Genomic DNA, 26902 nt, shown 5'->3' with positions numbered 1-26902 from the left:
TGTGTCTCTTTGGTGCTTGAAACGTTGCTCGCACAGAGTTTATTTTATTTCTTGTAAAAATTCATGGTTACTATGCATATTGTTCTTATTTTACATGATAACATGTGTACCCATGCCATGTATGATGAAAAGAAACACGGGTGCACATGTTATAAAGTTGAGTAAGAAATATATATATATTGAACCTACAACCTACGAGTAAGCATCGAACACGTTATTCGAAGGTCATAGGTTCGATTCCTGCTCACAAGTTATTTTTTTTCACCCTCTTTTCTTTCTTCTTATTTACATAACATTGGTTTCAATACTTCCTCTATACATTCGTTGGCAGTACTGTCTGTTAGATCTCATATATATATATATATATATATATATATACATATATATATATATATATATATATATATATATATATATATATATATATATATATATATATATATATATGTGTGTGTGTGTGTATGTGTGTGTGTGTGTGTGTGTGTGTGTGTGTTTAGAAGTTAGCAGAACGTGTGAAGGTTCAAATGAAATGTTATTTTCTGGCTTTAGTATATCTTAGCACACGTACGAAGAGTCGCACTGTAATATGCTTGAACGTGGCTTATCATACCTTGAAACTGCGCCTGGCTTGTACCATAAAAATGAATCTCTGCCAAGTGAAAATTATTGCATTATTGCAGTGATCGGCTCCGGCGAGATTTGTTCCGGCGGGTACACGTATGACCACCGCTGCAGCATTATTACTATCGCTGAGCCAACTTAAAACGCGTGCGGTCGAGATTCCTGCGCAAAATCTCAGAGTACCAAAGCCTTGACAAACACCGTGACACGTTTTTCCGTGTGCTGATATCATTCACTGTAAAAGCACCCAGGAATGGCATTGGGTTAGTAGTACCGCTTAGTTTCTATCATGTCAGCGCGAAGCGATGAAAAACAAAAGGCGAACAAGTGGCGGGGGAGGGGGGGGGGAAGGCGTGGGTCGCACGAAATATTTCTAGTTGGAGGCAGAATTTGAATCCCACCTGGCAACTCCCCTGGCTCTGAACTACTTTGCCGGGTCATCATCGAATGACCTCAGAATGTGAGGCAGTATCTCATAGTTTACTGCCTCTCCAAATAGGTTGCCGCAAACGTTTTTCGAATCCCTGCAGAACTAAGGGCGCTAACAAAATTTTGTCGCATGCTTTAAGTGTTTTCTCGTGCCCCGCCGCGGTGGTCTAGTGGCTAAGGTACTCGGCTGCTGACCCGCAGGTCGCGGGTTTGAATCCCGGCTGCGGCGGCTGCATTTCCGATGGAGGCGGAAATGTCGTAGGCCCGTGTGCTCAGATTTGGGTGCACGTTAAAGAACCCCAGATGGTCTAAATTTCCGGAGCCCTCCACTACGGCGTCTCTCATAATCATATAGTGGTTTTGGGACGTTAAACCCAACATATCAAGTGTTTTCTCGTTCCTCTATTGACGAAGAGCGCGCTGACAGCTACACAGGGAGGGATGACAAGGAGGAACAACGCTGCGTGAGCGTGCGTGATGGCATGCCGCTATCTCCCGTTGTGATTCAATAGCCCCCTTCACTGTTCACAAACACAGGCCCTTGATGACATGACGATAGTTAAAGCGCAAGAACAGAACGACGACAAAGGGACAAGAAGGACACGAAGGCTCTTTGTCGTCGTTCTGTTCTCGCGATAAAACTATCGGCATGTCATGCCAACTAGCCCAAGCTGCCCCACCCTTTATAGTATATTCGGTTTCGTCCACCTATGTACCTTAATAGCATCGGTGGGCAAGAAAAGCTTTAGAAAATAGACTGCTAATTTTCTACGCTTTCCTTCTCTTATCTGACAAAATATATTCAAATTAAGCTATTTAAATTGCAGCGTTAAAAAAAACTGCTTGCAAGAAATACAAAAGACAAAGAGTGCGCATGGTGTCTGATGCTTCTTTTTTCTTTGAGTGCGAAGTTTTTTTTTTTTTTTGAATAATGTAGTAAATTATACACAACGTTACCGATACCATTTCTACGTTATTATCGACGCTGTTGCTGTGTATGCGGCGCTGAATTGCCAGGGGCACCTAATCCGTTGTTGCGCGTTTGTGTATATAGGGAACGTCAGTTGGTGGCCGATGCGTGACTTTCGGGAGATAAACGGCATATAGGGGTGCACTTGCACGGCCAACACGATAATGTAATGAAAAAAGTGAGGCGGAATAGATCACATCATCAGTCTGTTTCCATGGGCGCTGACTTTAATATTTAGAAAAGTAATAGCGGGTTTGTCAGCATATATGTAAAAAAAGGACGATAATTTGGAAGTGACTATTGCAGAAAGAAAAAGGGCAGTGCCGTATAACTATCTCTCGCGATGATGTCACCTCAACAACGCTGCTGGGAATAGGGAAAGGTAACGCATAAATTGTTCTTGTATGTCTACGGTATCTGGAGGCATCCACGTGCATGCGTATGGCTGCAGCAGCCCCGAATTGAAACTTCTAAGCAGCCCAAGAATATTTGTAGCACCTTGCTGACGTGCCACTTAAGTGGAGCAAGGAGAAATCCTTGTATTTACTTTGTGACACTGTAGCCGACTGGCCTTGAACGTATAACGCTCATAGTGTAGCATCCGCCTGCGTTTGTGATTGGAGGGCAACACTCCCGTTGCCTTCACCTCCCATCCGACCGGCCGGAAAGAAAGGATTCGCGACCCGCTTAGTGGAAGATTTGCAAATGTGCATCCCGACATGTTTCGGTATGCAGCACTATAGCGCGTTGGTGAGCAGGATAAATGTCGACTGACCGGAATAGGATTATGCTATGGTGTACGGAGAACGCGTCGCGTATGAAGTCTTGCCACGCTGTATCAACTTCTAAATAGAAACAGCTCCCCCCTCCCCTCCTCCGCAACGACTTCGCCATTATATTTGCTTGTTTCAGGACAGGAGATACGCGGATGAACCTTCTTTCTGTTTTGTTTTAGGGCAGTCGAAACTGCTCGAAATGTGACAATCTTCTCTGCAGATCGCTGGACGGGATTCCGCAATAAACTTACGGAGAAAAATTCTCCAATAAAGACGTCCGTACCATGGCTTTAGGGAACGTGCACATGACCTTTTACACCCCTGAAGCCGGTCGTCAGCATAAAATTGCATGATAAAGGAATCCGAGTCGCAATCATTCGGCCGAAGATTCCATATAGGAAAATAAATGCTTGTTTACTTCAAGCATGTTTTTATTTTTGTACACGTATTCGTAATGTGTTGATTCTCTATATTCTTTCCTCCTATGTTCCTTTCCTCGGCTTGAGTTCATTACCCCAATGTTCCTTTTCTCGGTTAGAGTAGGCTAGAGTTATTGTATATGCTACCTAAATAGCATATACGGTGACTCTAGAGTCTAGACTATAGGCAGGCGTAGCGCCCTTGTAGGCGACTGTTGTTAGCTCGCTGCCTCCCCATTTCACTCTGTGTCTTTTGCGAATACAGACACAACAACAACAACAACAACAACAACAACAACAACAATAATAATAATAATAATAATAATAATAATAATAATAATAATAATAATAATAATAATAATAATAATAACCAATCATTTATTTAACGTGTCCGGGAACAGCCATGAGCTCTTAGTGCAGGTACACGCAAAAGCAAAACAATACACATAAACAATAAAAACAATGAAACAGTAACTAAAGCAATGAAACAATACAAATAAACAATACAGGCACTTTTCTGAAAAATCAAATAAAGAGTGAAAACACGCAGAAAAAAAGAAATCAGCGAAAGATGTAAAAAATAAAAAGACAAGACGAGAATTACACAAAGGAAGTGAAAAATAAAGAGAAATATACACAACTATATATGTAGAAACCTTCCTGAAACACCGAAAGGGAAGGATCTGTACATTGTGAAAAACTATGTTAACACAGTGCAGATCCGAGACAAAAACAAGGACAGAGGAGGGCGAAAAACATTAAGATCATGAAAGTTATCATTATGTAGACTTTGTGTTGTGTGAACAGTAGAGTGTTGAAAGAAGTTGGCAGGTATGTGAAATGTTCCCTCTGGCTAACTTACGCGGAATCCGTAAATTTACACAACTGACAAGTATAGAGCAAGATAGCATACCGTGAACTAGTTTTAAAAAATAATATGTCAGTGCGATTTTGTCGGCAGTGAAGTGATGGCAATAACAATAATCTGGCAGTGTTTGAACGAGAAGCAGAGTCATTCGTAGCTAAACAATGATTGTGAATGCTTATGATTTTTTTGGACTCGCTCAGTGACGTCCCTGCCAGATTCAGCAACGCCATTTCAGATCACAGATGCATATTCAAGTTGACGAAGACCTATAGCGGTGTACCATTTGTGGAAGGCTGTAGGAGAACTGGATTCTGCAGGGAGAGATTCTAGAAATACAGCCGAGAGAACGAAGGCCGCGCATGGCTGCACGTTTAGTGTGAGCAGAAAGATTCAAGATGCTATCAATAAGAACACCAAGACCACTGAATTCATCAACCTTACATAAGCACATGGTATTGAAAGTGTATGAAAATGACAAGATGGATGTTTTGCGAAATATACTTATCAATTTGCTCTTTGAGGTATTCAAACAAAGGTAATGATTATCACACCATTCGGAAAAAGCCATCGACTGTCGTTAACTTAATGAATTCCTGTAAATATCTTAATGTCTTCAGCGTACAAGAGAAAAGAAGAATAACGAACTGCAAGAGAAACATAGTTGACGTAAATAAAAAATAAGAGTTCGCCTTATACCGACCCTTGAGGGACTCCCCTAATTGCTTTGTACAAGGAAGACGTTTGGCCATTTACGGCAACATAACATGGTCCATTAAGGAGATAGTTGTGCAGGAGATTCACAACATCAAACTTTGCAAGTTTATGCAAAAACATTGAGTGGCTGACTTTACGTCACGAGCCTTGCTCAGTTCACAGTTGACTACGTCAACCTGTCCTCTCTGAGAAATAGGTGAAGAGATTTGCGTCATGAAACTAGCAAGATTAGTGGTAGTTGTGGGCCAGAAAGAAAGCTGTGTTCATTAGGAATGAATAAATCATTCACGCTAACATACTGCATGCTATGAAGAGCCAGCTCAAAAATTTTTCATGTGGCACACAGTAGAGAAATCGGGTGATAATTAGAAACATTGGTTTTGCAGCTCGACTTAGATACTGGAAAAGCACGTGCAGTTTTCCAAATGCTCGGAAACGTGGAAGCGTTCAGACATTTGTTAAATACTGTATTCACTATTGAGTCAAATGTACTACCATAAGCCTTTAGTATGGTGGAAGGGATGCCATCTGGGCGACATGATAAGGACGGTTTTAAGCGCTCAATTGCAGTCAATTGCAGGGACATTGAAGTCATCCAGAAAAACAATCCTGTACCCACTATGAGAAGAAATGACACGTTCAATGGAAGACATTACATCACGAAACAAGGCAGGGGAAATGCCGGGTGCAAAACAGAAACACCCAATCATCCATTTTTCTCGGCGCTCCAGGCTGATTTTTAACCAGACAGACTCTTCAAAAGATTTCAGGTCTTTCCGTCTAAAGAATTTCAGTGAACTGTAAATGGTAACCAACACACCACTATCTTTCTGTTTTTGTACTGAAATTTCTGTCCCGGCGGAAGGCGGGAAGGCCGGGGGAAAAAAAGTCAGCTGAGGGAATTTCAGGGCCCGGCCAGGTTTCAGAAATTGTGATTATAGGAAAAGACGAAAGAGCATTAGCGAAAAACTTGTTTGTCTTGGTACGTAGGCCACGAGCATTTTGGTAGAGAAGGTCCACGTTACACAGCACTTTCTCGACACTATATAGACACTATCTCAGAGGGATGAAGCTTGTCGCCGTGCAGCACCCCACAAAAAGGCTTGAAAAGGCATCCCTGAGGCCACATCGAAGGGTCATTCAGGCGCGGTAATGTTTCCTCGTCAACTTCGACGTAAAAAGAAGAATAAGTCTGAAATTTCGTTTGAAGGCGCCGGCAAGAGATGAAAGACAGGGTAATTGAAGTAATGTGTTTTTTGATGTCAGCAGCAGTGGTGTCCGGGCTAAGCTTCAAAACGAAAGTGGCTTTAGGCCACTGCTGCTGATGTGGCCGTTGAGCAACAGAAAGAGCCGAAGTGGTCCTTGCCCCCAACGAGGCATGTTTCTTCTTTCAGTCACCTTCAGGTGGAACAAGAGCTGCAGAAGAGGCTGTCGCAGGAGGCACGCTGCATCGCTCGGACGTGTCTTGAGCTCGCGGTGAATTCGAGGGAGAAAGAATATTGGATAAAGATTAATAATAATAATAATAATAATAATAAAAACTCCCAAGCATTTCCCCGAGGGTGAACATGGTTAAGTGCGAATACACGGGGTGATGCTATGAGGGGTATTTATTAATTCGCACTATTATATTTATTATTCACACTATGGTGCCTTTATGGTGTAATGGTTCCTGGGAATCGCAATTTGATCACACGGGGGAGTTTACGTTAACTGACTGGCGAATGCCAACGGATTTTAACTTTACTCCCCCTCACGACCCGCTCTCGACAGGAGACTGAGAGAGAAGGCGGGCGCGCAGCGGCAGCGAGCGAGGAGAGCGGAGGAGCGAGTGAAGGGGGAGGGGGCATAAGGCGCGTTACTGACACCGATATCAGCGTCGCGTCCGTGGCTTATTCGGTAGAGCGTCGCGCTGCGGCCCGCCAAGTCCTCTTTCTCTTAAAGATATAGAGAAGACTGCGGACGCCGCCGACGGCGGTGGATGGTTTGGGGTCGCTTATAAAGTGTATTCACACTTAATATATTTACCGTGCCCTCGAACAACCATGAGGTCTTAGTGCAGGCGCGCGCAAAAATAAACCATACAAATAAGCAATACATAACAATAAAACAATACAAATAAACGATACAATACAGACACTCTTCCGAAAAATCAAATAGAGTGAAAATACACAGAAAAAAATCAGTACAAAATGGAAAGAATAAAATTACACAACGAAAATCATAGAAAGGATGTCAAAAAAATGGAGATATACACAACTATGTAGAAACCTTCCCGAAAGATAGAAAGGAAAGACTCTGTATATTGTGAAAAACTATGTTAACACAGTGCAGAGCTGAGATAAAATAATGATAGTGGACGGTGCAAAACATCAAGATCATGAAAGTTTCACATTATATATAGACTTTGTATTCTGTGAACATTAGGTCGTGTGCATGTTGACAGAAGTTGGCAGTTGCATGGAATGGTCGGTGATTGTCTCTAGTTAACTTACGCGGAATCCGAAAATTTACTCAACTGACAAGTAAAAGGCAAGATAGCATACCGTGGACTAGTTTTAAAAAATAATGTGTCAGTGCATGCGACTTTGTCGGCAGTGAAGGGATGGCAATGATAAAAATCTGACAGTGCTATATAGAAAGAGATCGAGAAATATTTCTAGCGAAGCGATGATTGTAATTGCTTATGGCCCCACCGCGGTGGTCTAGTGGCGAAGGTACTCGACTGCTGACTCGCAGGTCGCAGGATCAAATCCCGGCTGCGGCGGCTGCATTTTCGATGGAGGCGAAAATGCTGTAGGCCCGTGTGCTCAGATTTTAGTGCACGATAAAAAACCCTAGGTGGTCGAAATTTCTAGAGTCCTTCACTACGGCGTCTCAGGCTCATAATCATATGGTGGTTTCGGGACGTTAAACCCCACACATCATCATGCAATTGCTTAGGAATTTTTAGGGGCGAAGCTCCTTATAGCGGCACCTGTTCGTCCCTCGTAGTCGTAGTAGTAGTGTGTAACCAGTCTTACATTTTGACCTCCAAGTTGGTGCCGGTGGGAGATTTCTTCTGTGCGTTGTTGAACAATAAAAATTCGCAGCGTGCGCGTTAACTAAAAGCCGAATTCTCCTGTCTCTCATTCCCCCTTAGCAGCCATTCGCATGTACATTCAGCACTATCTCAAAAGAAAGGGTTGCTACGTTATACTCGCTGGGCGTAACCTCCTTGGTTTTAGAAAGGTTTAGCAAGCGTTGGGCCGCAGTGCCATGAATACAATGAACTAGTATATACTATGAACTCGAGGTTGTTAAAGGTGGGAAGTAGACATGAAGCGCAAGCTATAAGAAAGTGTGCGTGTGCCTCCTCTCGTTTAGTCCTTGGAATGTCTGCTGGATGGTGGTGCTTCTATATGAGTAATATATAATTAAAAGATACGAGATGGTGGTGCTTGGAGTGTTGAATAGGTGAACGAACAGACACACAGAGAGATGCATGGATGGACGCACGGATGGCTGCATGGACGGATGGGCGCATGGACGGGCGCACAGATGGACGTGCGGACGCATGAACAGACGCACGCAGGGACGGGCGGATGGACGCACGGGCGGCCACACAGACGCACGCATGGACGGATGGAAGCAAGAACGAATGGACGGACGGATGCTTCGCCCCACTCTCTATCATTCACTCTGTGGATATGCTGCCATTTTTTTTCTGGACTCGCTAAATGACGTCACTGCCGGATTTAGCAATGCCATTCCAGATCACAGATACACATTCAAGTTGAGGAAGACTTATAGTAGTGTGCAATTTGTGGAAGGCTGTAGGAGAACTGAATTCTCGAGAGATTCTAGAAATGCAGCCGAGAGAACGAAGACCATGCATGGCAACACGTTTAGTGTGAGCAGAAAAACTTAGCATGCTATCAAAACGAACACCAAAATCACTGAATTCATATACCTTACATAAGGACATGGTATTGACAGAGTACGATAATGACACGATAGATGTTTTGCGAGATATACTCATGACTTTGGTCTGTGAGGTATTCAGGCAAAGGTTATTGTTATCACACCATTCGGAAAAAGCCATTGACAGTCATTAACTGAACGAATTTTCCTAAATATCTTAATGGCATCCGCATACAAGAGAACACTAAAATAACGAATTGCTTGATAAGCATCGTTAACATAAATTAAAAGTAGGAGTAGGCCTAATACCGACCCTTGAGGGACTCCCCTAGTCGCTTTGTACAAGGAAGATGTTTGGCCATTTACGGCAACATAACACGATCGATTCCGCAGATAGCTAAGGGGGACGAGTCGACGTCTCAGATAGATGAGTCGACATCAAAGTTTGCAAGTTTAAACACAAACACTGAGTGGCTGACTAAGTTAAAAGCCTTGCTCAGGTCACAAAAAAAGTACACCAGCCTGTCCTCTGTGAGAAATAGGGGAAGAGATTTGCGTCATGAAAGTAGCAATATTTATGGTAGTTGAGCGGCCAGGTAAAAAGCCGTGTTGATTAGGAATCAATGAATTATTAACTCTAACATATATGTTAGAGTTAACAATTCATTGATATGCAATATCTTGTGAAGAGCCAGCTCAAAGATCTTCGATGTGGCACACAATAAAAAAATCGGCCAATAATAATAATAATAATAATAATAATAATAATAATAATAATAATAATTTTATATTTTTAGTATTGTAATGTTATTACCATTATTATCAAACGGCTATTTCACTGTCGATTAGCGCTGTTTAGGAACATCACCACAAACTTTTAGTGAGCAAGCCAAGATACGTAGACATATTTAGTGCCCACTTGTCAAAAGTGGCTGTTGTAGAAACTTCCGGGTAGCATCCGCGGCACCAACGCCTTGCTGTTTCGATAAAAAATAGCCTGAAGTATTACCTTATTTGAACACTCAAGAGCATAGGCGCACGTAATAGGAGGGAGCGACCACCCCTTCCAATCATGCTAAAGGGAGGCGCCGATTCTGCCCTATGCCTTCACTCCGCCGGACCTTTCGCGCCTTTTTACAGTGCGAATGCTTTTGGACGATAATGGTGTAACCGTATCTACCAAAATGCTAGCTGGGTGTGCTGCGCATCGCTTCTAAATACGAGATCGTGGGTCCGACTGCCGGCCTCAGTGGACATATGTGGAGAAAATCAAATAAAATAAATAAACCTCTCGAGTATTCCGATTCGGGTGGACCTTAAGGAATCTTGGCCGCGCGAACAAGATTGACCTGGTGTATGCCGCTGTGGACATTTTAGGTTGCCCTAAATTGCTCGGATGTGATTGGTGCACCGAGTGTGCACTAGCAATTTGCGGAGTGTGCACCGTCCTCCTGCACCAAATGTGAAGGAGGCGAGAGGTAGATGTAACGAAACCGACGCGAATACTCCGGTAGTCAACCATTATGGCTGGAAAGCCACATGCACAAGAGTTTCGTGTACACCAACACCGTCCGCTTGTTTAGAGAGCGGCGCACTAATTCGCGTTCATATAATTCCGTAACAATACTTTCAGTAAAATTTTAAACTGCGCGAAGACGGGATGAAATATAAGCAGCACAGACGCTCATACACACGCAGCGCACATGCGCTCCGTGTGAGTATCCGTACTTCTGCTTTTGCCCTGTCGTCTTTGCGCAACTTAGAAATTTCCTGAATTCACGAACCGACCAACCCCTACCACAACACAAGCCTTGCCTCACAATGTTTCCACGCCATCGCTGATAGACAGTGACTCGGTGGCACATGACAACAAGGCTCTCGAATCGCTAAAAATGCGCAGTGTATACTTAAATCACAGCGATTCTCGTCGCGGCTGTGATAAACTGCGCGAGGGTCAGCGAGAGGTTCGTTTTGCGCGATTGTTTTGACATTGCAGCTTTGCGATTGCAGCTAAAGTGTTGGTCAGTGGGTGGCTTCACCGACTTTGGTTGATTTTTGATGAAAACCGCAAATAGCCACCGCCTCATGCGCTGCAAGCCGCTAAAATGCGACCGCTGTATAAGAAATAAAACACATTGGAATGAAACGCTTCTCGGTGGACAACTTAGAATCATGCTGTCAGAGAAGAAACGTCTGTCATCGTAAACTTTCCTAAGGCACTTACTTCTATACGGTTGCGAAGTATATTACAGATCTGTAAGGCATTATATTGCCTTATAGAGACCTGTAATAGAATACGTATACGTGCGGTGCTTCTATACATAGCTGCGCACTTTCGCTATGCCGTAGCCAATGTTGATGTTTTTGTTGTTGTTGTTGTTGATGTTGATGATGATGATGATAAATTATCGCTCGGCACTTTTTGCTGGGTTGGCAGCTTTCAACCATCCTCTTGGTGAGTGCTATGGCGCCTGGTGCAATTCTCTGCTTTGTCAAACAATATTAGGAGGCTGCAACTGTTTTAGGGACCCTGCAATACTCTTTCAGTAGGCTAAAATATACCGCCGATTGTTTGTCGAAACTTCTGGCAACAGGTGATCCAAACTTTATCGCACCACACTTGTCGTGGAATTCACAATTAACTCTCAAAGACCGCGAAAAAACCTTCCCTCTTCTCTCGACAAATGATGCCATAAACCCAAGTGACGGCGCTTTACACTCAAAGTCCGCGGCCATTGGCTTATTTCAGCATCGTGAGGCGCATAGTTATCGCGGCTGCTGTGGGATTTCGCCTCGTGCCCACGCGCCCACTCGGGATCCCTCTGAGAATAAGTCGCGTGTTTTAAGAAAAAAAAAAATGAGAAGATCATGACGCTCACTAACTGACGAACTCGTCTTCTTGACCCTTTGTAGTCCTCCCCGCCGCATAACTTTCAGCCCGCTCGCTGATACGAAAGGCGAGCGGAAGCAGTTAAAGCGTGCGGCAAACCCTCTGCTCGTACTCCACGAATTATAAAAAGAAGAAAAAAAAATGGCCACAGTCGATTCGTGAGGTGATAAACCCTTTTAATAAAGTCATGGAGTCAATACTCGGAAAAGTGTTGCAGGGACTTTATAACGTTACCCCTCACCCGGCATGACAGGGTCTTTTTCCGAAGCAGTTTCAAGCATTTGACTGGTACTGTGAGGAATACTTGACTGCCACCGCAGAATATTCAGGTTTCACGCTGGCTTGAGCAAATGATTTGCATCCTCTTTGCATCCACCGGGATTTTTCCGCTTACTGACAACGCCGATTTCTCGCTCGCAACCAACGCCAACGATACCGACACCACATATTACGTGGCGTGGGCCCCTTTAACAATATCGCACGAAAACAAATGGTAAAACACAGGGCTTGGTGAATTTGCATGCTCGGAGAAGGCTATCTGCGACTTATGAAGAGGATTACTGTTTCGCGTAACACCACCGAAGGCCTGCCTTATCATCTCCTACGCCCCTCAAGTAATTCTTCTTGTCTCCTTTATTTGCATTATGTGGTTGGAAGAACCATAAAACACCACGGACTGAACCACTGGCTTTTTCAACCTCTCCAACTAGCCCCACCGCCGTGGTCTAGTGGCTAAGGTACTCGGCTGCTGACCCGCAGGCCGCGGAATCGAATCCCGGCTGCGGCGGCTGCATTTGCGATGGAGGCGGAAATGTTGTAGGCCCGTGTGCTCAGATTTGGGTGCACGTTAAAGAACTCCAGGTGGTCGAAATTTCCGGAGCCCTCCCCTACGGCGTCTCTCATAATCATATGGTGAGTTTGGGACGTTAGAACCCACATATCAATGAATGAACCTCTCCAACTACGCTTTCGTTGCGCTCGCAAGGAGGGCGTCTAGAAATCCAGCTGCAAGCAGTCAATATGGCTGGCAAAGCAGCTGCTGGAAATTCGGTGTGGAGACGGCCATTAGTAGGTATTATTGAAAACAGCAGCAGGCGATGCCTCTTTTTTACAAGCTTCAAATGAGATAAGCCAAAAGGCAGGATTTCTTTTCTCGAGTGGGGCTGATAAGCTCAACGCACATGGTTTTCTTGGACACTAATATTGCAATCTAGATATTGCAATTTTTCGTCATTTGGTTGTTCTACACTGAAAGCGGGTGCACCAAAACATGCATGCAGCTTATCTATAGTACAGAGCTAGCAACATCTGCTGGCTGCGCACCACCAGATGAAACTCTAGAACTGCCAAATAAGGGAAAATTGCAATATCTGGATCTGAATATTAAATGTCAAGAAAACAATGTGCGCCGGCCTTATCAACCACGCTCGAAGAAGCCCGTCGTTTTGTGTTTTGACTCATCTCGTTTGAAGCTTGTAAAAAGAGAAACCACCAGCTGCTGCCTAAAATTGTCGTTATTAAAGTCATGCCCTCACCATATGTCCAACAACAGCTTTTCCAACCATATTGACTGCTTGAAGATGGCCGGATTTCAAGACACATTGCGTTCAGGCCTAATTGAAAAGGTTTGAAGAAGCAAGCAGCTGAGCCTACGGTGTTGGAAGATTCTTCCCACTCCCATGTGCCAAATATAGAGAACAGCGAGAGGTCTTAGACGCGTTGGAAGTGATGAGACAGGGATAAGACATCGTTAGAATGCCTTCGGTGGAGTTAATCGAAAAAAAATAATCATTCTCTAGAATCACAGGTAACTGTCTTCGCTTGTGTATCTTCTCCAAGTTTGGTGTGTTAACAAAAAAAAAAACGCGTGGTAGGCGTCGTCAGTAAGCGAAACACCCCGATGGATGTAGGTGATAGTGATCGAGCCGGAACCGAACCCGAGTATCCTGCTTGGCAGTCAAGTATTTCACCGCAGAACTACGCTATTTCATGAAACTGGTTCGGAAAAAAACTGCGTAATGACTGGGTGGTTGAAAGTCACCAATGATCCATTACAAAAGGATCAGGTGTAATTTTTCTTTATCCAGATCATCAACAATGTGTGCAGCTGTGCAGCTGCGCGCAGAGCCTGACAAACGCATAGTGGTATTTAACAACTGTAACTGCGTTAAGCACTTTATTATACAACGGTCAATGTACGCGCCCGGGCTTCCATTGATTCCCTGACAGCGTGGTTGTGGCATACGCTCAGAAGCGACATGAAGGCGATGCGAGTAGGGGGGCATTTCTAATCTCTTCTATATGCACCATTTCTGAAAGAGATTAAACCTCAGTGCTCGAAATACGTGTCGATACTGATATCCGGAAATATTAAAATTTGAATGCCGACTATCAAGCCTGAGAATTTTTGCTGCAAAGTAATATTTGAACACACGGTGGCCACATGGGGGGCCTCCCGAGAAATATGGGATTAAGGCAGTCCTCTACGCACCAGGCCTCTTGTGAAAGATACGCGGGCCACATGTTTGAAACACCTGTTGTACAGCATGCTATAGTAGAACAAAAATTTTTTTCTTTTATATTTTTTGTCTTTTTTTTCGCATTCTATTTAGCGACCATACAACCAAAATAAGCATCCTGTACATACCAGCAAAGCATACAATATATCCTGAAACCCGCCCAGAGTTTGAATGTTTCGCAAATGCGTGACGCCGCATAACACAGGAAAGAGCAGCATGCGCATGTTCACGTGCGAAGCGTTTCCGCGAACTAAGCGCGAAAATGACGAGTGATGCTATAGCCTTCATGAAATTGCGGAAAGTACATTGGATATGTTGTCGTTTTCTGCAAAGCAAAGAAAAAAATTTTCGCTCAGATCTCGGCATCCTTGTAATCGTAAGATTAATATAACACGAAGCCCTCTTCAAAGAAGTGCATTATCGCTGAATGCCGGAGAAATTCAATGCCTAATAATGAACACTACGCTTTCGGTTCAATACCACCCCGTGTTTTTATGTTTTAAATTACTAATGAGACATTTGTCAGCCGCTACCTGCCTAAGCCATTATGTAATTCTATACGCATCACGTGACCGTTACAACATCACGATGTACACGATTCCGCGCGTAATGAAGGTCGCTTTGCCAGAAAGGCACTGAACTAGTGAAACGTGCTTCACGGCAAATTCATTTCTTAAATCCTGTAGTAATGTTTTGACGTTATCAAACTGAAGAAAAAGGGATGCCGACAAAAAGTTGACATGTGGTAAGCCAACATGTCCGCGTTCCTTTTTCGCTACATTGAGTTAAACGGTGTAAAATTACGCCATTCATGCGTCGTTATAACACTCTGTTCTAATACCAAGAGAGCTACTTATAATGGTTAAAATTTCAATACTAGGTGTTTCTTTCATTCCTATTTTGTTGTCTCAAAGTATTAGAAAATGTATATTCATGGCCATCAATATAGCCATCACGGTTATATATGTGAGACATGATAAGGTGGGACATAGTGATGAATTATTTATTAAAGGTGCGTATTTAATGTTAATAGTGAGAGAAAATAACATAGGTGGCATATAGGCATATTTTTGGCTAAAGCAGCAGGTTGCTTGCGAGTTTAAAGCAGCAGGTTGCTTGCGAACACTTTGAAGGAAGGCGGAAACAAAGACATGGTACGCATGCTTATTTTGAAGTGTAAGCTTTTTTTTGAATATTGCAAACAGGAACCACTACCCTAACAACGCATTATTTTAAGTTGGCACTGTCATCCATCCTTGCAACTCCGAAGAGTGTGATTGGAAGCTTTACAAAAGCACTTGCAAAGAACGAACGCTCACCGACCGCCAACGAGATGACTAGGAACCTGAGAAAGATTAAACCAGTCACTAATGTGCACTTTGCTGATGGTGATGGTCAACGATTATGTCGCAGGCTGTGGCAACTGTCATGCAAGGAGAGCAATGTCATCTCTGGTTGAAGCTGAATTGCTGTAATGTGAATGTCACACGTTCTCTCGAGCTGTCCACCCACAAGCAAGCGATCACAAGCTCACTCGCGAGAGAAGGAAAGCAACACAAATTGCCCGGCACATGAAGGTCGTACCTTTCGGGTGACAGTGACGGGCCGCGTCGGCTCGTCGGCCAAGGGGTCGAGTCGTGGGGTCGAAGGGAAAAGTACACGAGGTGTCGGACGAGGCGTCTGGGTCCGGGTCGGTGTCAGGCTGCTGTGGCCTGACGAGCGGACCCGGGCCCCTTCTTATAGAGGCCCGGCGGTCCCTATCCGCTGCGTAGGGGCTGACGGCTGGTTTCGCTTCCCCGCTTCCCCACTTTCTCGCCCCATCGCCCGAGCGACGGCGCACGCGCAGAGCAGCGCCGGAGGCTAGCGCGCGGGCCGCAGCAGACCGTTCTTTTCTACGCGCGCTTTTGCGATGGCAAGTCGCGAACATTCGCTGTTTCGTACTCCGAACTGAGCGCGAACGGTAGAACGTCCGCACAAGGGATGCCCCTGAATGGATCAATGCGAGAGAGTCGAGCTCGCACGGCGCGAGAAACGACTTCGCTGTGCTTGGGTGGACGAACTTTTACTTCCATTTGCCGACGTACGGAGCGTGAATGAAAAGTTGTCGCAGACAGTGAGTGATCATCATCGTACAGCTTTTACCACAAAAAAGGACAGCGCACGAAAATCGGTAGCACTCAAGCAACCCTCTTCAACGTTTTTTTTTGTTTTTTAAATATAGTAATAAATACAGAAATACTTTTAATGAGTAATATTAACAAACTAAAATTGCGTCCGCGATGCACGCTTATAGAAACAGCTTGACCAGAGAAGAGAATATAAAATAATTAATCGCGCAGACATTTTCAGATAATGTAACCACCACCAAAAATTGGCCGATCCACCGTACAGTGGGAATCGATGATATGTGTAGCACAAATGAGGAAGGTTGATATGCCACTTTAAAATCACAAAGCGTTACGAGGCGGACGTAAATTATGCCGTACATGACTTCCATGTCATGATTATCATGCTTGTGCCTGGCATTTTGTTTGTCGTTCATTCACGTCACGTAATACCGAATTTGGTATATGTGAAGCTAACGAAACGGCCGCGAGTGCGCCATGAGTGTAGCATGTAGTCATGTTTTACATGACACGCAAGTCATGATTATCATGTTTGAACGTGCCATTTACTTTAGACGTCCATTCACGCCACAGAATACTAAATTCGTTATATGTGAAGCTAGCGAAACGACCGCGAGCGCATCGTGAGCGTTGTATGTAGTCATGTTCTTACATGATGCGCACGTCATGGTTATCATGTTTGTGCCTGTCTTTAACATTCGTCATCCATTCACGTCCCGTAATACCAAATTAGGTGTGTGAAGGCAGCGAAACGACCACAAGGGGCATCATGAGCGTTGCATGGAGTCATGTTCTTTTTTTTTATTGAAATAGAAAATAAACGAAGGAGCTGTAACCGTAACTTGGCGACGGCTACCCTTTTCCGATTGATTGTTAGAAATAAAGAGTAAGAAAACAAAATAGCATATATACATGTATACACTCCTACATAGGTGATGGCGATGGGCAGAACAAATACGTAGCCACCACGCCCACTTTTAACTATAGTCCTCTCAGTAGTGGTCACAAATCTTTGTTTCTTCGGAAAAGCGTTGCACCACCTTCATTGCTCTGCCATTTATTTTAGATGGCCAAGGGCCTAGTATATTATCCAACGCAAACGGCCACTCGGGATCCACCGTAAGGAGTTCCTGTTCGAGTCGCCTTCGGTGTGCGTCGTGTTTCGGACAGTCGAGCAAAAGTTGATAGGTATCCTCGTCGTCGTGGCTGCATGAACATGCTGACAATGTTGCACGCTGAATACGAAGTAGGAAGTGCTTTGTGTAAGTAGTTCCGAATGTTAGGCGATATATGAGAGTATCGGTACACCTTGGGAGATGACTGTCTAATTGGCATTAAAGATTGGGATCGACAGCATATAGGATCAATTCCTTTATTTCGTCTGTGAATCAGGTAGATAAGCATAATTCACGTTTCGTTGTTCTTTATATTCTATTTACATTATATTGCGATACAGGAAGGAGGCGGGTTTGCGTAGAATCATGAGTGGTTTTCGCCAACTCACCCGCCATTTCATTTCCCTTGATTCCGCAGTGACTGGGAACTCACTGAAATACCACTCGATGATTTGAATTCGTAGCTTCTAAAAGCTCTTTTAATATAGCGTATACTATACGCACATCCATGTATATCGAAGTGGAATTTTCCACACATGCGATTGCCACCAGAGAGTCCTCAACTACCACCAATTTTCTTGGTATCGTTGACAGTTTAATAGAGCTTATGGCTAGCAAAATTGCTATGAGCTCCAACGTTGTTGAAAAGGAAAGGTGGCCCAACCGACATGCGTATTCTTCGTGCAATTCAGAAATTATAAATGCTGATGTCACTGTCTCTTTGGCGACGAAGCCGCCAGTGTACACGTGAGTGTACATGACACGCATGTCACAATTCTCATGTTTGCACCAGTGATATACCTTCATCATCCATTCAGGTCACGAAATACTGAATTTGGTGCATGTGAAGCTAGCGAAACAACCGCGAGCACACAGTGAGCGTGGCACGTAGTCATGTTCTTACATAACGCGCATGTGATAACTTTACGTGAGGGCCTGCTACTTATGTTCGCCATGCAGTCATGTCATACCGTACCAGTTTTGCGATATGTCAGGTGAACGGAACCACCGCAGGAACAGCAAGATCATGAAATGTAAATCATGACATTCTCGACATGTCATGATTTTCATGCTATGACTAGTCAGTTATTCTTGTCATACAGTCATGTGATACCGTACCAAGTTGGTATGAACCCCATTATCCAAACGGCCAGGAGAGCTAAAAGCCGTAAGTGGACAGACAGACAGACAGACAGACAGACAGACAGACAGACAGACAGACAGACAGACAGGCAGGCAGATAGATAGATAGATAGATAGATAGATAGATAGATAGATAGATAGATAGATAGATAGATAGATAGATAGATAGATAGATAGATAGATAGATAGATAGATAGAATGATAGAATGATAGAATGATAGATAGATAGATAGATAGATAGATAGATAGATAGATAGATAGATAGATAGATAGATAGATAGATAGATAGATAGATAGATAGATAGATAGATAGATAGATAGATAGATAGATAGATAGATAGATAGATAGATAGATAGATAGATAGATAGATAGATAGATAGTATCGCGCTAGCTGCGGCCAGCTGGCTAGAGAAAAAGAGGACGAGCGCCGGTGGCTCGTGGAGCGAGGCGCCTAGAATGTTCGTAGGCTTCTGGCAGGCTGGACGCCACGGCCGCCAATCCACTTCGGCAGCTCGCTTCCTGTACGTCTCTTCCTTTCATTAAACCAGCCACGACGGCACGTCTACGTCAGACGCTGTCACGTCGTTACAAATAGATAGATAGATAGATAGATAGATAGATAGATAGATAGATAGATAGATAGATAGATAGATAGATAGATAGATAGATAGATAGATAGATAGATAGATAGATAGATAGATAGATAGATAGATAGATAGATAGATAGATAGATAGATAGATAGATAGATAGATAGATAGATAGATAGATAGATAGATAGATAGATAGATAGATAGATACGGTCAAACTGGCTGAAGATCACTAAGAAATGCTTTGCATTTAAAAAGCACTTCCTAATTGATGATAAAATCACCGACGCCAAATAGAAACCTCTCAAAACACGACTTATTTCTTCCCTTGCAAGTTCCATTAGAGAAAAGGAAAGAAATGAGCATTTACCAGTGCGTTGTCTCCCCATACACGAGGTGTGTGTGTGTGTGTGTGTGTGTGTGTGTGTGTGTGTGTGTGTGTGTGTGTGTGTGTGTGTGTGTGTGTGTGTGTGTGTGTGTGTGTGTGTGTGTGTGTGTGTGTGTGTGTGTGTGTGTGTGTGTGTGTGTGTGTGTGTGTGTGTGTGTGTGTGTGTGTGTGTGTGTGTGTGTGTGTGTGTGTGTGTGTGTGTGTGTGTGTGTGTGTGTGTGTGTGTGTGTGTGTGTGTTATAATGGCTCTGCGAAAGGTACAGATTTTCGAGGTATCTTCCTTATGGTCCAAAGAGGACCCAGCACCGAAGAGGAGGGTGCGGTTCAGACTATGGAGAAATAGAGCCTGGCGTAAACAGAGACGGCCGTCAGTGATAGATAAAAAGGGATACCATTCAGAGCTTGTATGTACACACACACGCCACCTGCCTTCTTGCCGTTATCTTTGTGACAGCTTCTTCTATCGAATGACGGCTGATGAGATCTAGTACGGGTGGACTCACGCAGCCAGTTTACACTGGTTTACATTACTCTCACTCTACTTTACAAGTCCACCCATTTGTTTGCGCACATGCGTGTATGTTTGAAAAATTGTGTGTGTGTGTGACCACTCTTGTAGTGAGCTCACTATGTGCCTATGTTAGGCAAAATTAGAAGGAAATTAAGTGCATCCGCTAGTGCTCAAAAGTACATTCTACTACCCCCGTCCTCTGTTATTCTCATGAAAGAAAGGGAAGTAGCAGCAGGGGTAATTGCTTCTTCAATACAAGCCGGCTGTTGCACCAATTGGGGTACTCATTTATGTTGACTTGAAGAGGGTTTATCCCGTAGAAAAGTACAGTACAGGAGAAACAATACAAAAGGCGGAAGCCTGTTTTCGCGCAGGGTACCACGCCGTGGCGCCCAGCCTCATACATAAGAAAGGAAGAACAAGAGAGAAGGCAGAGAGGTTAACCAGACACATAGCCGGTTTGCTACCCTACACTGGGAGAATGAGAAAAGGGAGTATAAAAATGAGAAAGAGAGGAAAGAGAATGAAAGGAGAGGAAAAAAAAGAAAATTGTCAGTACATGGGCTGGCGCATTTACCACGGTGGTACTGTGGAAAATGCTGTATGGAACCACAGCGGCTGCTTGTGTCATCCCATCCAGGGCCGTCAGCAGACAGTGCCGACTAGTTCCCGATGACCTCCACGACCATGGAGGTGGCGGGGCTTCACCTGATGGTGGACCTGCTGGCCGAGGACATCCTTGCACAGCTGACTGCAGTCCTGTGCGACAGCAAGGTGGCACAGCAGACAATGGCCCACCATCACCATGCAGGGCTCACAGGGAGCCTCCTGGCAACCAATTTACGGGCCCTTGAGGCATCAGGGACGTCTGTCTCCTTCCACTGGCTGCCCTCTCACGTGGGCATAGCTGGCCACGAGGAGACGTACACGCTGGCCAAGGCAGCACACCATCCGGACACCCCCCATCGCCTAGGCCGTGGCGGCCAAGGACTTCCGGCAGGCTCGCATCAAGAAGCTTGTCGCCTCGGTCCACCAGGAACAAAGGGTGGCCAATGGGCGGGGACCAAAGCTTCACCCAGAGGCAGGCCTTAGCAGGAGGGAATGAGCTGCCCTGCTGCAACTGCAGACAGACTGCGTGTGGACCATGGCCAAGAGTCACTGCGCCTCCTCAGCCTGCAACCGCTGCGGCAACCCCGAGACCCTCGAGCACCTCTTTTGTGCCTGTATTGTCTTGGCACAGGAACACTCGAGGATAACCACGGCCTATCGGAGACAGAGCTTTGCTGCCACACCACGGAGCATCTACTCTTCCCATCTTTTCCCTATCTACCTGTGCTCCGGAGCCTGGCGAAGTTCCTGGACGAGACAGAAATCGTGACCTACCACTGAGAACGGGACTCTTGCCAACACTATCCTTGCTACTGGACTTCTGTCTGTGCTGAAGACGCTTGCGCCACTTCGTCGGACCTTTTTCCCTTCTATCCACTTTTCTCCTATTCCTCTTTCCCGCAGGCGTGGTGCCGTGCTCCCTACTGAGCTGCAGAAATTAGGCGTCTTCTTCTAATCACCACCACCACCACCCCTATGCCAAAGTCAAAGGAATTCACGTAGGCTTATATTCCTGAGAAAGCGCAAGAGGGCTTTGACTGTCTTGTGAGCCGACAAAATACGAGGATGGTGCTCCAGCAGCATCTGCACAGAGAGTGGCCGATAGTCCAATTGTCGCAATGCATCAGAAAGTTTTTCTCTCAGAGGCAGATCGAGGGCAACGGCATAGCAGATGGTCGATGTCTTCTTCCGTGCCGCAGATCTCGCATTCCGCACTGTCAGACACTTCAATGAGGGTTGTTTATGCTTTTTCTAAGGCAACCCCCAACCAAAGCCAACAAAGAAGGGAAACTTAACGTCAGCGAAATTCGGATAAAGATTGAAGTTCCAGTTGAGGGTGTATTTGGTGGAGTCTTGTATGTCTTATGCTTAGGGTGTTCCACACCTGCAGGTACAGACTACATGCCAGGTGACAAAGTTGCCTTGCAGCGTCTGTCCTTGACAGAGAAGTTGGAAAGGTGCGCTCTTTTTGGTGGTATGTGTGAGCCACGTTGTCTGCGGAATCATTGCCACTGATCCCACAATGACCAAGTAGCCACTAAAAATTAAACTCGTGGCCTGTTTCTGTGACGTGGTGATGAAGCTTGACAATCGCGAACGTGATCTGTTTGTGGCAACTTCTTTGCAGAACTGACTGCATGCACTGTAGAGCCGGTTTCAAGTCAGAAAACACAGCTCATTCGCTCAGTCTCTGGGATGCGATGTACTCTAGGGTACCGACAAGAGTCGCAAGTTCTGCCGCCGCAGAAGTAGTAACATGTGGCAGCTTGATTTGCAGGGTTATTGCTTGAGCTGGTTACACCACCGCACCGCGAGAACTGAACTCTTCTGTTGAACCATCCGTGCATATGTGCACGTGATTACTGTAAATTTCGTGTGACAGGAGCAGACTCAATCAGTGCTGGTGAAGGCAAATTTGATTTCTTCTGCAGTCATGAAATTGTCAGACGTACTTGTGGAAGGGTCAGGCAGCACGGAGGATACACCGGCTCCTGTGTAGGCGTATGACCTGGCGTTAACGATGCACGTTGCGCACAGACAATTGCACTAAATGTACGGGACTTCTCAGTAGCGAGCTTTGCCGAGTGGTGAGAAGGGCTCCTGGAATATTGTCTGAGGTATGTACGTATCGTTTCAATGGTGATGTGCGTCATGATCGGGTAATGCTGTGCAATGGCAATGGTTTCAGCCGTTACCAATCATTCATGTGTAAGGTTAACATCATCTAGAACCTTCAGGAGCAGTCGAGTCAATTCTTTTTCCCGATTGAATATCCAGTGCCCATGCGGAAGCAACATTTAGTTCGCCCTGGCGTCGAAGACCCTGTAGTGCTCCGCTACGTTCTTACCAGGAGATGATAGGTTCGTACAAAACTTTTATCGCAATTCAATATTCTTCGATTTACCAGTCTGTACTCGTATGTATGTATGTATGTATGTATGTATGTATGTATGTATGTATGTATGTATGTATGTATGTATGTATGTATGTATGTATGTATGTATGTATGTATGTACGTACGTACGTATGTATGTATGTATGTATGTATGTATGTATGTATGTATGTATGTATGTATGTATGTATGTATGTATGTATGTATGTATGTGAACTCTCGACCTAGAACTGTGGTGGTGACATGGGGAAGTGTATTCCACAACTGGGCACTCCACGGAAAGAACACATTTAGGGTACGATATATTAGCAGGCTCGCTATTGCCTCAACAGGATCGCGCGACTCGTTACTTTTCTGCTTTTCACAAAACCAGCCACAGCGTTCCACCGCCCACTAGGTTGTGGTTGCCCTCTTCTATTTTCTTTTTGCATGTGCGCGTTCTTTACTTTCTGACGCTAGAGTGCCTCCATTCCCTCCGAGGGTGCGCGCATCGAGGCACCCAACCTGATGCCTTTCACCCACATGGTTCTTTTTATCACTCCTCTCTCTGGAAGCAACGCACACTAAAGACTACGTGCTAATAATGAACGTGGGCTGAATTGAGATCGCAGAAACTTCGCCGCGTCTGCATTATTTCAAGCAAAGACAAGTTCCAGAGAATACCCTCACGGAAATGGCTAGTATAGTTCTATTGCGCAACACAAATTGTTTCGGTGGAATCTCAGTTTTTGCGTTCTGAAATCCCACGAAAAAATTAATGTGAGTTACGAAACATCAAGAATGCTTAGCTCACTTCCCGAGTCTATATTTGTACTATTGTAAAAGCGTGAATTAGTTAATTACCTGCGTGAAAACCTTCCTGAAGTGTCCAAACCACCTGTACAGTTTGTACCTGTATATAAAGCCCGAAAAGAGTGGTTGAGTGCAAGGTTTCAATATATATATATATATATATATATATATATATATATATATATATATATATATATATATATATATATATATATATATATATATATACCTTTTGGACAGAACCATTCTTTATTCTTTTCTTGCTTCTATTTTTAGAAACTGCAATTACGCCTTTCACAGATACTGCCCGAGAGGCGTCTTCTCCGACTGCGTCTAACCCACCAGATTACAGAAAGTAATTACGTAAATTGCAGGACGTTTGAAAAGTCGCGATACGAGAATTGCGACGGTTCTTATCATTACCCGAGAATCAGCCGGCTCGAGCGAGGAGATGCGAGGTTGCATATGCTTCCTCACCGTCCTTTCCTGCCATTGCTAAGCAATGGTGGCGTGGTTTGTCGCCGTTCTTTATTTTTATTTCTTGTAAAGGGCCGAATCGTAGTCGAAGATCTGCATGTTGTATAGCGCAATAATAATAATAATAATAATAATAATAATTGTATGGGGGGGAGGGGTTTAAGTCCCAAAACCACGATGTGATTATGAGAGACGCAGTGAGGGAGAGCTCGGAAAATTTTAACATTTTGGTGTTCTTTAACGTGCACTGACGTCACACAGTATACACAGGCCTCTACCATTTCGCTTCCCTCAAAATGCGACCGCCACGGCCGGGATCGAACCCGCGATCTTTGGGTCAGCAGCCGAGAACCGTAAGACGGACTCATGTTATATACCGTGTACTTAGTTTTAGCTGCACGTAAAGGAACTCCAGGTGGTCGAAATTTTCGGAGGCTTCCACTATGTCGTCCCGCATAATCACATCATGATTTGCAATACTAAGAAAGTATGTTTTATACAGCGTGGGTGCAGAATTTTCTGCTGCTTGAAGTTATGGTTGCATAACAGGCTATTGCAATTCAACTAAACCTACATGCGGAGTACACTACACATGCGATACCGAAACTACCAAAGTTTGAAAGAATGAGTAGCTTGGGGTCGAGACAGACAGACAAAGAAGATTAATGAAGTCTTGGGTGGCTCACCGGGACGGACCTGCTGGAGGCCTCGGCTCACTGATGGCTGCTGTCAAGCTGACAGAAAACGAAATACCAACGCCGAAGCATTGAAGAGCTCGCCTCGCAAAAAATTCTGGTGTCGGTGCTGGCGTCAGTGTCACTGGAGGTGAGCGAAAAATAATTATCTGGTCTGTGACAGAAAAGTCAATAAACATGCACATGAAAGAAACAATAAAAATTTTGGTTCAAAGTGAGCATCAAACCTAAAGGTTTCAATAATATTGCATAATAATAGTAAATGTAATAATGCGCAGCAGAATCTTAGAATCGCACATGGCGTCCAAACAAGTGCATGGCGCAGTACTGGGTGGTTTTAAGCTGTAGGCCAATTGCAAAGTGCGCAAATGCGTAACTGCACTTGCCATGTTTACGGATGAGTATACAATACTTCACCAATTAGCAAAAGGAAGAACTATGGCGTAGTGGACACTTATATTCGGTTTCGTATACATTAGGTGTAACACCATGAAAGCTAGCGAGGATTCTTGCACTAGACTCGCTCGCACCGAGAAATAGTTCTATGATTTTACTAGCTGTAATGTGTTTTTCTTTACGTTTTTAGAGTGAGTAATAAATTTAGATTCTTTGCATCTGAAAGCTAAACAAACCTCATTATTTACACGGTTGCCAAAAGGTTATCCAGGATCACTGAGTATATGTATTTTCGTAATGTGGCTTCCGTTATTGGTTCCGGCAACGCGTTCAGCTGCAGCCCATCTCGGAGGCCTCGTTTAGAAAAACGAGAAGCAAGTGCTAGAAGAGCGGATTTATACAATTTGGTGACCGAACTTCTTGCATAGCTGCCACAGCGTTAGACCTGATTTATGAAACGGAGTACAGCAATAGTGCACCCATCAGTCATTCGAGTGTAGCGACGAGAGAAAGGACGTGAAACGACATCGAAGGCGGCCGACGGTGCCGATCCCGCCACTTAATTCCGGGCATCAAGCGAAGCCGCGGCGGCTGCCAGCGTCTGACGCGCCAGGCGCGTGAGCTTGTTCTATTCTCGCGCACCTGGAGCTAGAATCAGCTGCGCGAGAGGAGCGGCGCGATGGTCAGGAAATGATGACGATGACGATGGTACTACACTAGGATAGTTTGAAACGGCCAATGTTACGTGCACAAGCATTCCTCTACTTGCGGCATGGTTGAAGCAAATGCGCACGCAATCCAATTACGCTGTCGCGTTCTATTCTTGAAGGCGAAGTTCAGGCTTCCTCCAAGTCTTTGTTTTTTTTTTTACTACCCACATGTTCCTCAAGTGCAGCGTCAATGGTACTTTACGCATATTTGTGGGCGTTTCGCACAGATTTGTGGGTGTTACCAAGGGAAGATGGGAGGTGGGGAGATGTCAGGGGACTGACAATTGTTCGTAGCTGATTGCATTTCACTGACTTTACCTACTTTTACTTAGTGGTGATTTATTCAGTCGTTTTTAAGGCGCAGAAAAGGCAGAACATGCTGTTTCAACTGCAGAGATGCTTCGGAGAATCCCCGTTAGTCGCGACTAAACTATTATCATCATTATGAGCCGGCATGCGAGAGATAGGGAGAGAAAGGAAGACAGAAAACGAATGAAGAGAAATAAATAAGGAAAGAAAATTGGACCAAGCCAAAAAATACATAAGACGTAGAGATAAGAAAGAGGGGGAAAATGGACCCCGTATCTGCATATTACATTGCAAATGTCGTCGAAAGACGATAGCCTTGCGTCTGGAAAGTGTGAACAAAACGTTTATTTGATGTTCTGCACAAGAAAATCAATGAATGGTATTTTGGAGGCGCTGCGTTTAGAGTGCATCGAGCGTGCAGTGGAGGCGAACGAGCGCATCAAGTCACGTCACAAGTGAGACATGAAAGCTATCTGGCAGTTATCTTGAAAAATGAAGCGCGTGGCATGCACGCCCGTCTCGGAGGCGATAAGGTGTAGA

General features: G+C 44.5%; 2 protein-coding genes across 2 annotated transcripts in view; one reads left to right on the top strand and one right to left on the bottom strand.

The window, feature by feature from the left end:
- ImpL2 (Ecdysone-inducible gene L2) overlaps nt 1-15804 on the bottom strand; it is a 141230-nt gene extending 125426 nt beyond the window's left edge. Inside the window, exon 1 of the mRNA XM_075877033.1 lies at nt 15694-15804. The gene's annotated coding sequence lies outside the window, so the exon portion shown is untranslated. The remainder of the gene's footprint in view (nt 1-15693) is intronic.
- LOC142775574 (uncharacterized) overlaps nt 1-23882 on the top strand; it is a 122367-nt gene extending 98485 nt beyond the window's left edge. Inside the window, exon 3 of the mRNA XM_075877035.1 lies at nt 20622-23882. Within this exon, the coding sequence (XP_075733150.1) occupies nt 20654-21073 (420 nt within the window). The 5' untranslated portion in view covers nt 20622-20653 and the 3' untranslated portion in view covers nt 21074-23882. The remainder of the gene's footprint in view (nt 1-20621) is intronic.
- Nucleotides 23883-26902: the final 3020 nt, after the last annotated feature.

Source organism: Rhipicephalus microplus, chromosome X (assembly GCF_043290135.1).
Source record: "Rhipicephalus microplus isolate Deutch F79 chromosome X, USDA_Rmic, whole genome shotgun sequence".
In the NCBI taxonomy this organism is placed as follows: Eukaryota; Metazoa; Arthropoda; class Arachnida; order Ixodida; family Ixodidae; genus Rhipicephalus; species Rhipicephalus microplus.
This window is presented reverse-complemented; position numbering and strand designations above follow the sequence as displayed.